We start from the raw sequence: 18,146 nt of genomic DNA on the forward strand, positions 1-18,146 counted from the left end.
AAAATATGCCACGTTTATTTTTAGTTCAACATTGTTCATTTTATGGTACTGACTGGACTGCAAGATTTTTGTTTGAAGATCTTTGGATACAAAATATTCTTCACTTTCTTACCTGTAGTCTCTCTAGGTCAGCAGAACCATGGCAGTTCTTGAGGAATGCAGCAAAGAAGACCCACTCGAGCTTCAGGAGCCAAATCAATTCACTGCAAAATGTCAGTATCTGCTAAATCTGACTAATACAGAGGACACCTGCCAATGCTCAGGCATGGTTTTAACCCTACAGAAATAGACCAGTCTAAGTATGTTATTGACATTTGCAAGTGGTGCCATGGTGCCTCATGAAAGCTGCACATCACATTTTATGATCCTCTCTTCCCTAGTGTCTCGGTTTCCTGCCATCACTACCTCCCTCAAATGTGCATTTTCTTCTTTTTTTTTTTTTTTTTTTTATAAGACATAAATCAAGGCTTTTCACTAAGAACTTCTCAAAACCATTGAACAGTTTCAAAAGGCATTTCAGCACACCACTGAAAAGTAGGTTGGGTAAAACGTTTTAACTGCTGGGAATAAAACTCATGAGCAACACTGGAACTTCTGGTGGTAAAAAAAAAAAGTCACACAAGGTAGATGAAAAACCTGGGATATGGAGGTAACTGTGAGAGTCAGGCCTCTCTAAGATGCACTGCCTTTCTCCTAGCAAAAATACCCCCACAATAGGGCTGTGAAACTGGGTATTTACAGGAGTTTCTTGGTCTTAGTCATAAAAGATCTCACCTGTCGCTTAAATATTCTCTGCAGCAATCCTTTCTTGGGTGGCTCTGGGGGGTAGCTTTTGTTTAGGTCTGGTGAAATAGTACCATTTGGTCCAAATACATTCAGCTCCTTGAAGCACTCTGTTTCTATCATCTAGTGGAACACAGCGAGAGAGAAGAAAAGGAATTATTCATCTGCACTAAATAAATTCCAGTAGTGCTAGGTTGTTCAAAACCAGCAGCATGTGAGGAGAGCTAACAGTTGGATTCCTGCTGGTGTCTAGAGAGGGCAAATAGAGGGTATGGAAAACAGAGGCAGAGTCTGCTCTGCATGTTTGCACATCAGACTTGCCAGAAGCTGCCCTATGAAATTTTCTGTTCTTTTCTTTAGCACTGGGGAGAGTATCAGGCAAAGACAGGCCCACTTAGAAAATCCCAATTATTAGCACCCCTCTGCCCAAGTGGATCTGCTGTTTGGTGCAGAGTTGGATTATGAAATCCACTGTCAGCTGTGTTTTGGTATCAAACAGAAACAAAGACCCAGACATGGAAATGCTGGAGGAGTTCAAGGTGCAGAGCTGACAGGTGCAGCTGGGACTCACTGCAGACAGTGGGTGACATCAGGGTCACCAGGGGAGGATCCTGGTTAGGACTTCCAACTCTACCACAGAAGGTCCTGAGAGCTGTTGGAACAACTCCATAGAAATCCAGGAGGAGGAAGTACAGTGGGATCCTTGCCAATTTACACAAACACACAGAGCCAACAGATACAGTCACCTGAACCTGACATCTGTGGCACATTACAGATCTTGAAAGAGGCCATTTGTAACTCATGAAAGCATTAGAGTCTGGCAAGTTATCCAGTAGCTATATATTACTGGAAACATAGAGCTCCTCTTAAACCATCTGTGTTATGGCATTTATTGGTGTAATTTTGCTATGATACATCCATACCTCATTTTGCCATGGAATAGACACTGATCCTGTGGAAAACTTGGAATAGAAATCGTCATCTGTTTGGTCCAGGTTAACTCCTTTCACCGTGGAGAATTGCTCGATGTCTAACACATCCTTGCAGTACACTGCTCTGGGCTGTGTCAGCAGAAAAAAAAGAGAAATTACAAGAGAAAAAATATTTCTGAGTCGGACCATGTGCTTTCATTCACAGATTCAGTCAAGTGAGAATGTCTAACAAGTGTGTGTCTGCATCCTCCTTCTCCAGACTTGCTCTGCCTGTGTGTTTATCATCAAAGGCTGACTTCACTTTAAGCACATTGAGCTTCCTATTCTGAAGCCCTTAAAGCATCAGTCAAAGTGGGTTTTAGTCAACCATATACCATCTGGTTATGAGGTGAGAGGAAAAGGACAGAAAGAGCCAGAAGACAAAAATCAAACCCTTCAGTAGTCCTTTCATTTAGAGAGAGAACAACAGAAAACCAGAATGTTTACGAGTGGCACACTGGCGAGAGCTCTGAAAAGAGGCTTCAGATAGAAGTGCCCTCCTGCCCAGATAGCTGTGGAGTTTGCAGCCTAAAAGTTTAAAGGAATGTATCCTAATTGCTAAAGAAAACAGAGGAGGTTTGGCATTTTTCCATTGTTTTTATTAATAGCTCAGCCGCTGGAAGCTGCCCAGAATTACCTCTATTAACTCTTTTAACTTGCCTGCATTTCTTCAAAGAAGCAGTCAAATGGCTTTGCCTTTTTGAACTACTTAATTTTCTGGGAGGACAGACACAAAACTCTCTGCAGTGACACCACTTCCAGCTCATATTCCAGCAGTCAGCCCCAGGGAGCAGAAAGAGCCACCTCTGGCTACCTGTCACAGGCAGTGTGTGCCCAGAAAGGTCCCATCAATGGCACAGCCACCCTGAGACCCACAGGATAATTGAGGGGTGGCTTGTGGGACCAGCCTGACCAAAGTCCTGTTTGCTGGAGGTTGTATCCCTCTGCATTCCTCACAGCTGCAATCCACAACATTTTTGTGGAGATGGAGCAATGCAGAAGAGGATGGAGAGACATGGTTTGGATGACAACCTCTGCTGTATAGCTTTGGGTGATTCAGCTGACTTCAGTAAAGACTGGGAAATCTATGGATGGAGTGCCAAATAAATTAAATTAGGGGCAGCTCTTGAGTTCCCAATAAATAGCCATAAAAATTTATGTGCCTTTGCTTTTGCAAATACGTCTCCAAGAGTGCCTTCTAGGCCTAACGTGCCACAATTTTTGCACGCTCTGATGGATCCCAAATTTGAGCCCAGAATTTTATAATTTTCTACATCAGAAAGAAATAGTAGCTTGTCTCTTATTTCTTCCCACTAAAGCAGGTCGTAACACCATGGGCTAATTGGCAGGAATAACTAGGCCGCACAGTAAAATGTAAAGCAAAACCAGAGCGACTAAAGTAAACTTTTGTAGCATTCAAACCACTTTGGTTTGGTTGAGTTTGCAGCAAGGGGAATGAGAGCTGCCAAGATGTTACTTTCCTTAATATGTTAAAATGGCAGTGTTTACTCAGAACCATATGGGAACTTTAAGGATAGAAGCTCCAGCCAGAAAGAGAGCCCTGCAGGAGGAAAATAATCAGATAACTCTGTGCACTGGGCTAGAAACCGATACCACACAAGGGTGGAAAAAGTTTTGTTGTTGCCAATGCAACAAAGACTTTCAGTATGTGTGAGCCTGGTGTGTAAACCTGAGCAGGGACTCAGTGTTGGGTTCTGTGCCCCAAGAACACCAAAAAGTTCCAAACGCTCTCTCAGGTCCAAGTCACCTTCTCTACTTGAGGTGACACTTGGTAGCTGAGCCTGGTTCAGACTCTGTGTAACAAATTATTGTTCTCATGATGATTCACTGAGCTCTGGACTGTGTAATTCTGGTTTCACCTCTGTAATCCTGTATGTGGCTTTCACTGCTGATTGTTCCCAGCACCACCTGGTCCTGAGCACACTTATTTTCACAGCAGCACTGTGGATGAGGGAATACAAAAGTTCCCAGTGCCTCCAGTGCCATACAGGAAGGCTGTGCTAAAATGAGTGGGAACGGATCAAGCCCCAGGTCACCACCCTGCCTGGAGATTCACCCACCCTGCACCCACACACCCACAGAGCCCTCTCTCCTCTTCCTCCCACCCTCCCCACTCCAGCCCTGCCACTTGTCACACCTCCCTAGGGTGGCAACCCGTGCAGAGAGTGAGAGACAGACAGCCCTGAGAGAGAGAAAAGCTATTTTAGAAACAAACCCCTTGAAAGAGGCCCCTGGGGGTTCTTGCTGTCATACTTACATCAGGCACAAAGGGAGGATCCAGCATTCCTGCTTCTAACCGCTTGAAATTCATGCTCTTGAAAAAGGGGTGTCTCTTCACTTCTGCTGCACCTTCCCCTTGACATCCCAGCCGCTGCTTCACGTCTTTGGAGAGGAGCTGAAACGTGCCAACAGGAATGGTGAGGCTGTCAGGAAAGCAAGAACTCCACAAAGATATTTTTATCTCCACTTGTTTCTGAATGTGCCCAGAGGGAAGTACAGAGGGGAGTTGCAACTGCTGTTACTTAAAAGCTGAAGTTAAATGGATTAGGACTGCACTGTTCTACGTGCTGGTGAAATCCTCTGAAAATCACCTGCTGTAAAGTATTTATAGTCAAAGTAGAGACCATTTCTTTTGTCTGCTTTCAGTGAACACTTTCAAGAGGAAGTCTGACATAGCAGACTAGTAACATTTAAAGATGCACATTCATAAGTTCCATGTGCTTTGCCTCAGTTCTTGATTTTTGTTTGTTTTTTATTCTTAAATGAATAATTTTCCCCTAGAAGAACAGGTGCTTAGGAAAAACCAAAGATACCAAATCGTATTTCTCTCACCCATTGCACTGTATTCCAATGCATTACATGACACATCAAACCAGCCCTTTATATTCATAGGCTGAACTCAAGGGGTGTTCCATCCATGGAGCAAGTGCCCAGCAATTAACTTCAGCTCTGCCTTGTTTATTTTCAGAGAAGGACCATGCAGCACCTCTCCCTGCTAGAGCAAGTCCTGCCTGTTTCCTGGGTTCTGTTTCAGCATCTTCAGTCTATCAGATAAGCAAGTACAGGAACAGAAATATCGTGATATTTATAGGGGAGACTCTATGGAATCTTCCAGTACGAGAGAGCTGGAGAGGGACTTTGGATAAGGGCATGCCACAACATGGACAAGGCAGAAAGGCTTTCAACTGAAGTAGGACAGGTTTAGATTGGATATTTGGAAGACATTCTTCCCTGTGAGTGTGATGAGACCCTGGCACAGGTTGGCCAGAGAAGCTGCGGCTGCCCCATCCCTGCCAAGTGCCCAACTCCAGGCTGGATGGGCTTGGAGCACCCCGGGCTAGTGGACAGTGTCCCTGCCCCTGGCAGAGGGTTAGACCGGATGGTGTTTAAGATCCCTTCGGCACAAACCTGTGTGAGACTCCACCAGCGCTACCGAGCGCTGGGCGATGCCGCCGGGAGGCAGCAGAGGCTAGGGCAGCGCGGCGGGCAGGGCGGCGAGCGCTGCTCGGGAAGGGGCTAGCAGCGGGGCAGGGGGCTCTGCCCGGGGGCTCTGCCCGGGGCACAGGGCATGACAAGGCTCCCGGCTCTCCTCCGCTCTGTCCCCGGCTTCCCCAGAAGCAGCGCTCGCCCCTCGCCCCTGCCCGGTGGGCTGCGCACGGTAATAAATGGCACCGACGGCAGCAGCAGAGCCCGCGGGGGGCAAGGGGTGGGCTGTGTTCCCTGAGCCTGGCAAGGCACCGAGCCCGCCGGACCGTCCAGCTGCGGGTGACAGGATGCCAAGAGCTCCGGGAGGGCTGCGGGGGAGGAGGATCCGTGTTCCCGCGGGTGCAGCCCGGCAGGAGCCGGGACAGGAGCCAGGCAGGCTCCCTGCAGGCAAGATGCTGTTTGCGGGCTCAGCTCAGGGCTGGTGTGCCCCAGCACCTTCGGCTTGGGCTGCTGCCTCAGCCCTAGCATCTCACCCAGGGGGAGCTTGGAAAGGTTTGCTGCTAATGCCATGTTGTGATCTTTCCTCTGGCGCCCGGCTGCAGCTGGGGTTTCTGGTCCTTATCAGGGGTTTACAGTGTCACGGCTCTTTGGGCTTCTCTGAATGCTCTGCTACCCCCTGGGCATTGGTGGTTTGCTTATCTGACTTCCAGCAGCCACCTCAGTTCTGCTTTTTTGCTGCTGGGGGCCTCATTTCCAGCCTGAGATAGCAAATGGCTTTGGCAATCCGAGTGCCCTGTGTGTGCACAGACCTCCCTCCAGCTGCAGCACCAGCAGCCAAGACACAAATGGTGGTGAAGGGGTTTGTGGCCAAAAGAGTCTTCTGCTCAGGTCTTTCTGCCCCAGCAGCAGCAATAGCAGGAGACTGAATTGTTGGAGGAATGGGTTTTTTAAAGCCACTGGTGCTGGCCACAGTAGCAACTTTCAGCTTCCAAAAAGCACCGTCCCTTCCTTCCCCACACTTTCATCTGTCTCTGGTGCTGTCTAGGTGGTGACATCTGGTCTGACAGATCACCACGAGTAGCTGATCCATAAATGTAAAAAGGCTTGAGGAAACATCTCTATGCCTTGCCATCCTCTCACATGACACTGTACCACATCCATCCAGCTCACAGGAAAAGAACTTTCTCAGAGCACTTCTCCGGGCTTTGCTTTCCCTGGCTACAAGGAAAGAATGTTGTACTTTCAAATCATTGCATTAGACTTTGAGCTCTCATGGTCCTGAGACAAGGATTTTTGTTGAGAGGGTTTTTTGGTATTTTTTAAATTCCAACAGTTATATGCTCTAGCCTATGTGAAGAAGATCCCTTTGGAATTTCCATTCAGAATCTGGCTTGCTCTGTTCTGGCTGGGATAAGGAGTCAGAAGTTCTTTTAATCTTTTATTCTCATGTTGATAGGACTTTTCTGGCAGGTGGAAGGAAGAATTTGAGGGCAGAAAGACTACTACCCATGACTGATACAGTTTTGGAAATGATACCTTGCAGCTCTCAGGAACAGTGCAACTGAGGAGGAAGTGGTGGTAGGAAGGGATAGATTTGGACTTGCCTGGAGATAATAAAGGAAACCTCTGCAGTCTCTGCTCTCAAGTCAGCTCTGAAGGATTGACAAGAGGGTCACTTCCCATCCCTGCAGTCTGGACCAAGTGGGGAGACCAAGCTGATCTGTGAATTTACCCTCGTCAGGCTGTAAGTTGTTTGGAGTGTGTGGTCAGAGGAAAGGGTAGCTGAGGATAGAAAAAGGCTGCCTGGGGATTCCTGGGCTCCTCTGTGACAAACAAGGGAGTATTCAGTAACTTCAGATGCAAGAAGGAAGTCTCTGGAGCATGAATGCAGTTGGTTGTGGGTGGCTGGCCACTGCTGGCTGACAGACACAAAAGGCAACAGGCCACTGGGAATAGGCTGGGACTGAAAGACCACAGAAAGGAGAGGATTCTCCTGCAAAACCCTGCTGCAGGGGAGCAGCTGCCAGTCTCTTGAGAGTCCCAGGAGTGTCACAATGGAGAAAAATGTAGGAAATAAATGGAATTTGAAAAGCTGTAGATGCAGCCAGCTCTAGAGATGGCAACAGGTGAAACCAGAAATTCTTCCTGGCTTCTGTTGTGGATATCGACATAGCATGGACTAGAATATTTTCCAGAAGGGAAAATCCTTCCTCTCTCCAAGGAATAATGAGTCTTTTACCATTTCCAGCAGCCTCAGAAGCTTTCTGCAGTAGTAAACCCATGGAAGAGCCTGAAATATGCATCCCATTTGGAATCTGACATGGAAAAGAAAACGGAGATAACAACTGCATGTTTTGAGTAATCTCCACACTTATATTTAATTCAGCTTCAAAGGGTTTATTTAATATGAATGGAGAGCAAAACAAAAGCAACTCCATCAGGCTGGTGACAAGCCCTCATGGGACAGCAGAGCAAGTGGCCCCATGGAACATAATTTAAATGTAATTCTACAGTAGAGCCTGCAGATAATTCAGAGTTTCAGATCTGGAGATGGCTTGGGCCACCCAACCATGCATGAAGTTGATGCCAAACAGCAGAGCTTTGTGTTCTGGTAACAAAGGCTCCAGATGACACTGAACATTCAAGGTTTAGTCTACGGAGTTCACAGGCAGAGCATGACTAGAACAGGACTTCCAAAGAGAGTCTTGAGTAGCAGCAGTGAAGCTACATCAAGATCTTGATATAAAGAGCTCTCTGATACTTTCATGTCACTCATTTGATCCCCACTGGGGATTCAAACTCTGCAATGTCTGAGACTTTTTTCCATGACTTTGTTTTGCTTCCTTCACAAAAAGAAACAACTGTTGTGAGGATTGCTAAAAAAAGCCAAAAGTCCCCAAAGCACTGCTTTATCTTCGTATGATCAGTCAGTTCATATCCAGATCATGCCATGTAATAAATAATTCCAAGTCCTAAGATGTTAGCCCTAAAATTATAGGAAACAAAAAATTGCTGCTCTTGAAAGGAGAGTGCTCCAACCATTTCCATCTGATGGTTGGAACTGATCAAGCAGTTAAGGGAATCACCTAGATAAAGTTCAGCCCTGACACTGAAGTAAACATATTATTTTAAGCAATTTTTAGAGAACAGAAAAGCAATACTATAGTCAATTACTAAATGAGTGAAGAGAGATGAAAAAGCAGTTATCCTTGGGCAGCACTGATACATTTTAAGGTGCTGTCATGTGTGAACAAGTTGATTTCCAGGGATGAAAGCAGAAAGGAGGGATGGCAGTAGGCAGGAATAGTTGTATGATGACAGAGGTTCTGGTGGTGAGTGAGGAACAGGAAAAAATTGCTTTCAAGCAACAGAACCCCTCATCTTTAATTGATTGGTGGAGGAGGCACCTTGGGAAGAGAATGGAGATCAGAGACTCAGAACAGCTGAGGCTGGAAGGCACATCTGGGCATTGTCTAGTCCAACCCCTCTGCTCAAAGCAGAATCCTCTAGAGCAGGGTCATTTCCAGCCATGTCCAGTTGGGCTTTGGATATCTCCACAGCCTCTCTGGGCAACCTGTTCCACTGTTTGGCTACCCTCACCATAGAAAAATATTTCCCAGTGTTCAGAGGGAACTGAACTGCTCCTGTTTCCATTGCTTCCTGCCCTGTTTGGGACACCAAACCAAGAGTTTGGCTCTGTTCTTCTTTACACCCTCCAATCAGAGATCCCCTGTGCAGAGTGAAATGGGAGCTGCAGGGATAAAAGGTGTCAGGGAAGACAAGTCTGTGGGAACTGCAGACAAGCAGGGCACTGACAGAGTGTCAGAGGAGCACAGCAGTGTGGGCCCATCCAGCACTGCTGACTTGAATGCACTTCAAGTCACATCTCTGGATGCATGACTGCACTTGTCAGGGAAAACACACATGTACATCAATGAAGCACAAGGCAGAACAACAACAAACACGGAGCATTTCCTAGAAAGACTGGATTTTTTCACAGAAAAAAACACACCAGGAGCAGCTATGTTATATGGGAACTATGGGTTGGGGAGCTTCCCAGAAAGCCAGCTGCCCCTGTTCCTAATTATTTGTTATTCATCTCTGTTTCAGTCCAAAATGAGGTCTGATTTATGGGAAATTACTTACAAAATGAAACATGGAAATATGGGATGGATGATGATTAATGGGAGCTATGATATGTGCCTGCAAAAATGCAAAAGGGCACAAACATCCAGGAGGGGAAGTTGACGTGGGGTGACACTAGAGGGTTTATATCTGAGTAAATGAATAAAGACAATGTATTTCCTGGTGGTCATGCTGTCAGCTCATGGAGTAAGCTCTGAAGAGAAGGTTGGGCAACATGGTGGGAAACTTTTCCTCACTCCTGCCCTGAAGGGTCCACTATGGGAAAGCCTTTTGTGTTGGATCTTGGTGAAGGCTCAGATTTTATTTATGTATTGCAATTTTTTGCTTCATTTTGAAGATACGGTGGGTGCTTTATTACTTTTTTGTTTCCTTGTTAAGATGCTGCTACAAAGCAACAAAGCTCTGGCTTTCAATATAAAAAGCAAAAAGAACTGGAGAAAATATGTTGGAATAATGGATTTTTTAAAAAACATCACTTGATAGAATAAATTACTTTTGGATGGGAAACCACAAATGCCATCACACTTGGAATCAGGACTAAGACTCTTCCTGCCTTGAGACATTAATGCTCCAAAAAGGGAAGGGTTATCTTTGGATCCATTAATAGTTTGTACAAACCACCTAAATAAACATGCCACGTGATGGGACAGGGAAACAGTACTGATCAAGGTTTCAGGAATAATTTATATATAGTCCATGCTTTCCTGAGGCAAGAGGATGAACTGGATCATCTCCTGAGGTCCCGACTCCCTGAAACCATAGTCTGCATGGCTGAAGATGAAAATGACCACTACAGTGTGATGACTGTCTGCTCCCCTGGGAGTGTGGAAGGTCATCTACAGCACTGTCCCATCAATGCTACATTTAATTCCCCTCAACATGAAGTTCTCATGGTTATTTTCAAAGCATATTTTCGTTCTGTTATGCAAGGGATATAAAGAGTAACAAGAAGGGCTTCTACAGGTATGTCAGCCAGAAAAGGGGGGTTGGACTAGGTGATCTTTAAAGCTCCCTTTCAACCCAAACTATTCTGAATTCCGTGCCTCAAGCAACAAAATGTAATTTTTGCTTCACATCTCCATGTCAGATTAACAGCAGGACACACACAAATTCTCTGCCACTCCAGCAGATGCTGCTCCTCACCTGGTGGGAGCTGAGATGCCATCTGAGAAGACAAGGCAGGCTGTTGGGGCACAGGAGATGGTCTGTGAGAACCCATGGCTGCCCCAGATCCTCCTGTGTTGGCTTCACTGGGGCTCTGCACTGCCAATTAAGGGCAGTGAATGGCCAGGAGCATCTATCAAGAGTGATGTCAGTTAATTACTGCCCCGAGGATTCAGGAATGAGTTGGTGCACTGTGAGTTAATGACTTCCAGGCATGATACTTGGCAGTGCTACCATTATTATTTTGCAAGGAGACCTCAGTGTCTCTTCATGCAGCCAGCCAGCCAGAGTGTCATGGATCTGCTCTTTGCTTGCCTGTTGCACAAGACATTGGTGAAACTCTCACTACCTATTTGTTGACCTTTCTTCCCCTTCCTTCTCCCTCTACCAGCAGACACAGAAATGTCATTGTCTCCAAAGGAAACTTCACTCCTTAGCAAACAACATCCAGAAAAAGGCCACATCCTTTTCCAAATTACAATTCAGCCTTCTAAAGATGGATGTCAACAAGACATTGATGAATTCAGACACAGCTTTGAGATTTCTCAGAGGGATTGAGGATTTCCATTGTCAGACATGGCTATTGTGCTACAAAAATGACTCCCAGCTGAAAGAGTGAGAAAACATTTTGAAGAGCAGCTCAACTGTATTAAGAAAAGCTGGATACCCTGGCACCCTGGGGGAAAAGCTGCTAACAAAGTTAGCGAGATGGGCTGGGACAACATTTGAGTGTCACAATAATTTCATTGCATAATCTTTGTCCTGCTTACCCCCAGCTCTCACCAAAGACAATGGAAGCGTGGGGTTTGCAGTTCCTTGCAGGAGACAATCAGATTCTTGCATCATCAAGCCCTTTTTACTTTTTTTTTTCCTACAAGTTTATAAAAGACAGAAATGCATTCTTGCAAACTAACATTCGAAGTCTCATGAGAATAGATACCGCTCCCTTGGCCATAAAACTTTGGAGAGGGCTCAAGATGACTGTGATGAATCTCATGGAGATACAAGCCTGAATAAACAGAGTTTGAGTGAATAGAGAGTGCAGTCACCCCATCCCCATGAGCCTGGTCAGCCCTTGTTTCTGCAGCCCCTCCACGGTACCTTCTTAGTGCTCAGTGTCAGACCCAGCTCGTTAAGGAAGTGCCACTTCCAGCCCCTTACCATTTTACAGATGGACTTGGCCTCCTCAGAGAACTTATGGGAGTAAACCTCTTCTGTCTCCAGCACCCTTCTGTCCACTTCTTCCCTCTTCACCTTCTCTTTCCTCCCACGGAACGGTGATTGCCCAGCAATCATTTCATAAATGAGACAGCCTAGCCCCCAGTAGTCAGGGCTGAGTGTGTATCTCTGGTTGTTCAACACCTCTGGAGCTGTGGAGGAGAGGGAGATGTCTTGTGGAAATGCTTGACATTTACAGAGGCAAAACACTTAAATGCCTGCAGGTTTCATTTTGGTGACTGAGCACACATGCACAGAGAATGGTGGGTAAAATATAAAAATACCTCCTGGGCTCAGTTGATGGCATTACAGGAAGTGCAGCATGCTACATGCCATGGTGTTCTCTCTACATGCTACATGCCTTGTGCATGCTGTCTTCTGACTTCTCTACCAGCTCAGTCCAATTTAACAAAAAAAGGATAGAAAGAAGTTGGATCTAAGTATTAAGCAGAGACCTAATCTTAAATGCTCCTCCACATTTCTCCATTTAGGGAAGAAACGAAATGCAAACACACATCCTAAAAACAGCCGTGACATTTCTTCAAATGCAAATTCTGTCTCTTTGGTCAATTTATAGCCTTTTTTTCCCCCCTCTCAAGAAACCCCAATCCATTAATTTTGTGCTGCAACCACACACAATGCTTTTGGGCAGATAACCAGTGTCTTGCAGGCACCCTCACCTCCATGCAGGGGTACAAACACACATCTGCACGTGCTCACAAGCACAGAGCCTTAGTGTGCACGCAAACTTACACTGAGATAACAAAATTTAGACATGACAACTGATTTGCTTGCTTTCAATAAAGTCTCCACATGGTGTAACAGTGGCTCACATCAGCTAGTTTCTATTCAGTCAAATAAGCATAAGCAATTTTTACTCCAAGAAATATGCCCACCCAGAGAGTGCATGAAAAATAATTACATTGAATTTAGAAAATCGATCTAGTTAAAGAAGGGAGTGAAGGTCTGGGTTTTGTGGGGGTTTTATTACCAATGTACAAATCTCTACTTATCTTTTGTGCAGCCTCCCCTGCACAGAGAGGAAAACTCAAGATGACCCTAGGTGTGGACTTACCCATTTTATCAGAACCATACAAATACATTTTAACTATTATACAAAGCAGCAACTAGAAAGAAACCTTTATTTTGGCACACAACCCTCCCAAGATAAATCTACACTAAAATCACTAGAATACCAGTCGTTGTCTCCCCTTTCAATTTTCTTTGCTGATTTAAGGTTATAGATCAGCCTCACTGAGAGCTGCAGTGGTCAATCCTTTCACCCTATTCTGATTTCCACTATCAGGATTTCTGTGGGAGTTGCTGCACAGAACTGGACCCAGCTGAATGTGAAGTTTTTTTATTCTTTTTCTTAAGCTTACTTGGCAGAAATATCTTGGAAACTCAAGTAATCTCAGCAAATTTTAAAAAAGAGGAGTAGGGAAGACTTACCCATATACCCTACTGTTCCTACTCTTCCACGGATTGATTCACCCTCAGGAATTTTAACAGCTAGACCCAAATCAGATATTCTAATATGGCCTGGAAGGAAAAAAGAAACAAAACAAGACAAAACAGATATAATAACCTGACCCAAACTAGTTCAAAGCCCACAACTGCAGTCATTGCTACAACATTCTTGCAATTTATTGCTCAGACATTTTAAGAAAAGAATGTTCTGAACCACTGAATTGGAGCAGCTTCATTGATATGGAAAAGAGGAATTATTAAGGGCACTACAATGCAGGGAAATTAATGTTTTAACAGTGAGGTTGTGGACTGGAGTGGCTTGTATTAGGTATTTTAAAACCAATGAAAAAAGGCAGAGAGAAGCATGCTGTGGGGAAATATCTTGAACTGATCACAGAGGATGGATGGGCTGACATAATCCTGTAGCTCAGTGGTGGTTGAAGAGGCTACATCTGGTCTGCAAGTCAGCACAAGATTTGATTATTGCTGCCTTCAGCAACGAATGGGTACCTGGGCTTGCATAAAACCAGGCTGGGCTCAGCAGAGGATGAAAGTGCTTTCAAAAAATGGAGAGAGAAGCACAGATTCAGAACTCAGAACTCCCTTTGTGTTGCATCAGCCTTGCAAGAAGAAGGATGGAAAAACAAGGAGGGAAGGCAGAGAGCCCCAGCACCGAGATCAGCCCCTGCTGAGGGCACGGCTGCTTCCCTCCATCTGTGCTCTGAGCTCCAGCAGCTCACCCACCCCAGCACAGCAACATCACTGTGTGCTGAGCCTCTTAATCGCTGCAGAGCGTTATTTGTCTTGGTGCAATACAGATCCTAAAACTAACTTAATCTGCTTTACTGTGCAAGCATTTCTGTAAACCTCCCAGACTTACCGTAATCATCCAGCAGGATATTTTCTGGCTTCAGATCTCTGGAAATGAAAGATAGCAGTTAGGGGCATGAAGCTGGTTTTGATAACATAACCATACAACTGTGTGAGTGCATTTATTACTCGTAATAAACCAGCTGAGTGTCAACTCAAACAGCAAGGAACTCCTCAAACCAATACAACCTTTTACAACTCACTTCACAGATAGACTGAAACCATATGTCTTTTTCTAAACTGGAGTTGCAATTTTTCCCTAAGCCAAGCTTTTAGTCCCTAATCTACCCTATAATGGACTCATCCATCTAGTCCTGTAAGCCTTGTAAACCAACCCCTATAGTCTTGGGTATTGTTAAATCTCTGTAACATTTTCTGTCATAAAATCTTACTTTAAAAAAAAAATAGGTTTTAAAAGACTTTATTTACATGTGAAAATGGAAATAGCAATCTGTTGGGCTCAAATATTCTATGCCTGGCATCTGATTCAGACCAAGAATGTGAATGTGTGTCCATGCACTTGCACACATGTGCAAGAATTTTGTTGAGTTTGGAAAATGAGGGGCAGAGGGGAAAACGCTCTGCCCAGATTAAGATTCTTCTTACGAACATTTGTGAAACTCTAGTGCCTGTGTGGTTTGGAGCAATGCCATGAAAATTGGCAAGGTGGTCATTCTGATGTCAAAGATGTGTCTTTTACCATTCCTATGAAAAAAATTCACAAATCTGGGCAAGTTATAAACTTCTGAAGTAAATAATCTCAGTTTTCACATATTTAGCAGAGCCTTGGCAGATCATTCTCCTAAAAGGTTTGTCTGCACAAAACCTGCTCTACCAGCTGTTGCTTTGAGATTCTGCCCAGGCCAACCACGCTGTCCCCTCCTTGACCAAGGCTGTTTTCCAGACCTGTGCAGCCCAGAACAACTGTGCAGCACAACTTTGCAGCCACTGCTGTTGAGGTGGGAGCCAGGAAGGATCCTTCCCATCCTGCTTGTGCAGAGTGGGAGTGAAGCCAGCAGGGTGGGAATGAATGACCAGAGGGGTGAGAGAGAAGATATGGACATGCAGGGAGTGTCCTGCCCCAGGACTGGGCTGTGCTGGCTCAGGAGCCTGAATGAGGCACCAGTGGGGCCAGGCAAGGCAGGGAAAACAGGATTGCTTCAATTCACCACATCATGCCCTGGCTTTTATCTAGAGACAGTGTTTAGCCTGGTGCAAATCCAAGCAGTGCTTGGCCTCTTCTTTTTGTAAGGCCTCCTAGCATCTGTGAACCAGCTTGGTGCTGTTAACTTCCCAGCAAGAGGCATTTCTGTGCAAAGAGCAAAGACAGGGTGTGGACAAGAGAAACCCTTGCACCAGGGAACAGGGCAGGAGCCCACCCAACCTCTCAAGCTGTGCCACTTCAGTATCATGCATTTTCCTGTGAATGGAGAGGACTATTTTACAGTTTTGACAATGCCCAGACTGAAATTTTGAAACCTGGCTTGTTTTTATTTATTATTTCAAGCAGGAACACAGAGCGCTGTGAGTAATATCCTTTCTTGCTTCAGACCTTCTTGACCTCCAAGATAAACCTCACCAGTGCCCAGTGGTACCAAGCCTACTTTTGAAATAAACAATGCTGAAATATGTGAAGGGCAGCTGAATGCTGAGGAGAAGCTGTGATTTTGTTTAACATACCTCTGTGGGCTTTCCCTGCCTATCAGCAGAAGGTTTCCAATGCTAGAGCAGCACGGTCAAGGGCATCTCCCATTTATTTTTAAAAATGTGTTCCAAATCCTGTAAGAACCATTTCCTTGAAGAACTTAGCCTTCATCAATTACTTCATCCTCTGCTCAGTAGTTATTAGTCCCACTTAAAACTGTAAGTGGGGGCCAAAGATAAGATTTTTGTCTGCAATTTGGGAGATCTTGTCTTTGAATGAGAAAATGAGAGATTCCAAGAACACCAGTTCAGTCCTTACAATCTCCTGCAATTCAGGGCAATTAGAGGAAGCTTTTCTCCCCTCCCAGACATCAGCTGTCATTCCTGTTTTCTGATTTCTGGTTCCTCAGGATCAAGGCTGGCTTCTTTTGCATGGCCAACACTTCCAAGGGTTCATGACTGAAATGTCTGGGAGGAGTAAAACTCCCTGGTGGACACTCTGACATGTAAAGCTACCTCCCAAAGGCTCAGCTTCCCGTTTGTAAAGCAGCCTTGCTCAAACATACTGAAACATGAACTGCTGGCACTGTGCCCATGCTCAAAAGGCAATTGTTTGGCTGTGCAGGACAGCCTAAACAACTCAATTAATCACTGTGGACAAGGCTTTACCACGCATTTGTGCAATGCCTAGGACAATGTGAACTTGAGGCTGACTGGAGCTTCCAGGCATGGTTACAGTATAAATGAAAAAAAAAATTACATATGTATAAAATACATATATAAAACAAAAAATATTGATATATATATTTCTTATATAGGATATAAAATAAACATCTAAATACATGATGCAAATATAATACTATAACGTAAATGTATGGATTATATATATACAATTTGACGAGAACCAGCAGCTTTTTAGTTTGCTTTCCATGAACAACCACCCCGTTGACCTTTACTAACATGATGCAGTTGAGAAATGTAACACAAGTGCCATGTTTGACAAGGGAATTCTGAATGAGATAAATCTGACTCTGAGCCTGGTTGTTCTCCCAGGTCACGTCTGCAGCGTGCGTCAGCAGCAGCCCAGGAGATGGGGATGCATTTTCCAACGCTGTGATTTACTCAGGAGCATTTTGTTTATAGAAAATGAAATTAAATCTGAGGAATAAGTGTTTTGTGATGAATTATTCGCCCTGAGAAAGCGGTAGCATTTAGCTGCTATATTTTATTGACCTATATAGCACTTCTCTCGGGTCCCCTAACACGCTGTGCTATTACAAACGAGGGGTCTCTGCAGATGCTCCTGAAATACTGCTAGAAAATGTCACCTACAAGGATATAATACCATTCATCACCAAAATGAATGTGCCATCTGAGGTGCAAAGTAGCAGCTCTTTTAAGAGTAACATGAAAACTACTGCTTAAGGAAGTAGGTGCTGTTTCTGTCAGAGCTACATAGTATTTTAGGTGGCCAGATCTGATTTGTTCTATTAGCAAATGGCATTTTACCAGCCATGTTATGAATGTACCAGCCATTTTTTTCAATAAAATATGACTGTGAAACACTGTAATACCTCCTAAAATGTTTTAAAATGTAGTAGGAGGTTGTCTAAAGGAAAAGGAAGCCAGACACTTCACTCACGATTTGATTTTTCAATTGACGTTAAACACTTAGTACCATTTTGTTCCTTGGGGAAAGAAAAAAACCTCCTTCTTGGGCAAGCACCAACTAAATCAGCATGTTATCTGTCTGCCCTCTGTGTGCCAGCCAGCAAGATCTAAGGCAACCAAGTGGCAGCTTGTTAGAGATCTCCTCCAAGGAACAACAATATTGCAATTTCTATGCGTGCAAGCATGTGCATCATACATGCTACACACAGGCGTATCAGATGATTTAAAGCGTGGCTTGGCTTTTAAAAATAGCATCTCATTGTCTATTAATCATTGTCCTTGGAAGTTCTTTCATCAATTTAGAGGCCCTCTTCTGCTGTGAGTGCCAGCAACGATGATTTCACAAGCCGGGATGATGAAGACAAACATTAACCGTTGTTTACAACTACAGTGGCTGTTGATTAAAAAAAATAAATCCTCGTGGAGTCACAAGAACTCTGTCTGCAATCTCCCTGCTTATCCAGCCTGCCCTGGAAAAGAGCTTGTCTGGAGCTGGAAGCCAAACTGGAAGCTGAGACCTCGGGCTGTGCCCTCCTGGAAGCAGCGGGCGGTGCTGTGCCCGCTGGCTGCACCCATGGATGGTGGGATGCTGCCAGCAGGATGCCTCTGCCTGGCTGGGAATGGCTCCCTTCCATGCCAGGATCACCATGATCCCATCTAGCTAATCACACCAGTGGAAATCCATGCCCTGTGCCTCAGACGCCCTCCTGGGATTGCACTCCCTCTGCAATGGAAGTTTGCCATGTCTGATGTGCTGCAACG

At 44.9% G+C, this 18,146-nt stretch overlaps 1 protein-coding gene across 3 annotated transcripts in view; it reads right to left on the minus strand.

The window, feature by feature from the left end:
• Window positions 1-18,146, minus strand: part of GRK5 (G protein-coupled receptor kinase 5) — a 151,589-nt gene that overhangs the window by 6,894 nt on the left and 126,549 nt on the right. For 2 of the 3 annotated variants that reach the window (XM_085064717.1, XM_085064718.1), the window contains 6 exons: window positions 14,080-14,117; window positions 13,182-13,271; window positions 11,673-11,881; window positions 4,033-4,170; window positions 1,707-1,844; window positions 775-906 (listed from right to left, as the gene is read on the minus strand). In XM_085064717.1, coding sequence (XP_084920843.1) covers window positions 775-906; window positions 1,707-1,844; window positions 4,033-4,170; window positions 11,673-11,881; window positions 13,182-13,271; window positions 14,080-14,117 — 745 coding nt within the window. Of the gene's footprint in view, window positions 1-112; window positions 204-774; window positions 907-1,706; window positions 1,845-4,032; window positions 4,171-11,672; window positions 11,882-13,181; window positions 13,272-14,079; window positions 14,118-18,146 lie in introns of all 3 variants that reach the window. The other variant, XR_014853130.1, reaches the window with a different exon arrangement.

This window comes from Lichenostomus cassidix, chromosome 6, assembly GCF_008360975.1.
Source record: "Lichenostomus cassidix isolate B80296 chromosome 6, HeHo_3.0, whole genome shotgun sequence".
NCBI classification, from domain to species: Eukaryota; Metazoa; Chordata; class Aves; order Passeriformes; family Meliphagidae; genus Lichenostomus; species Lichenostomus cassidix.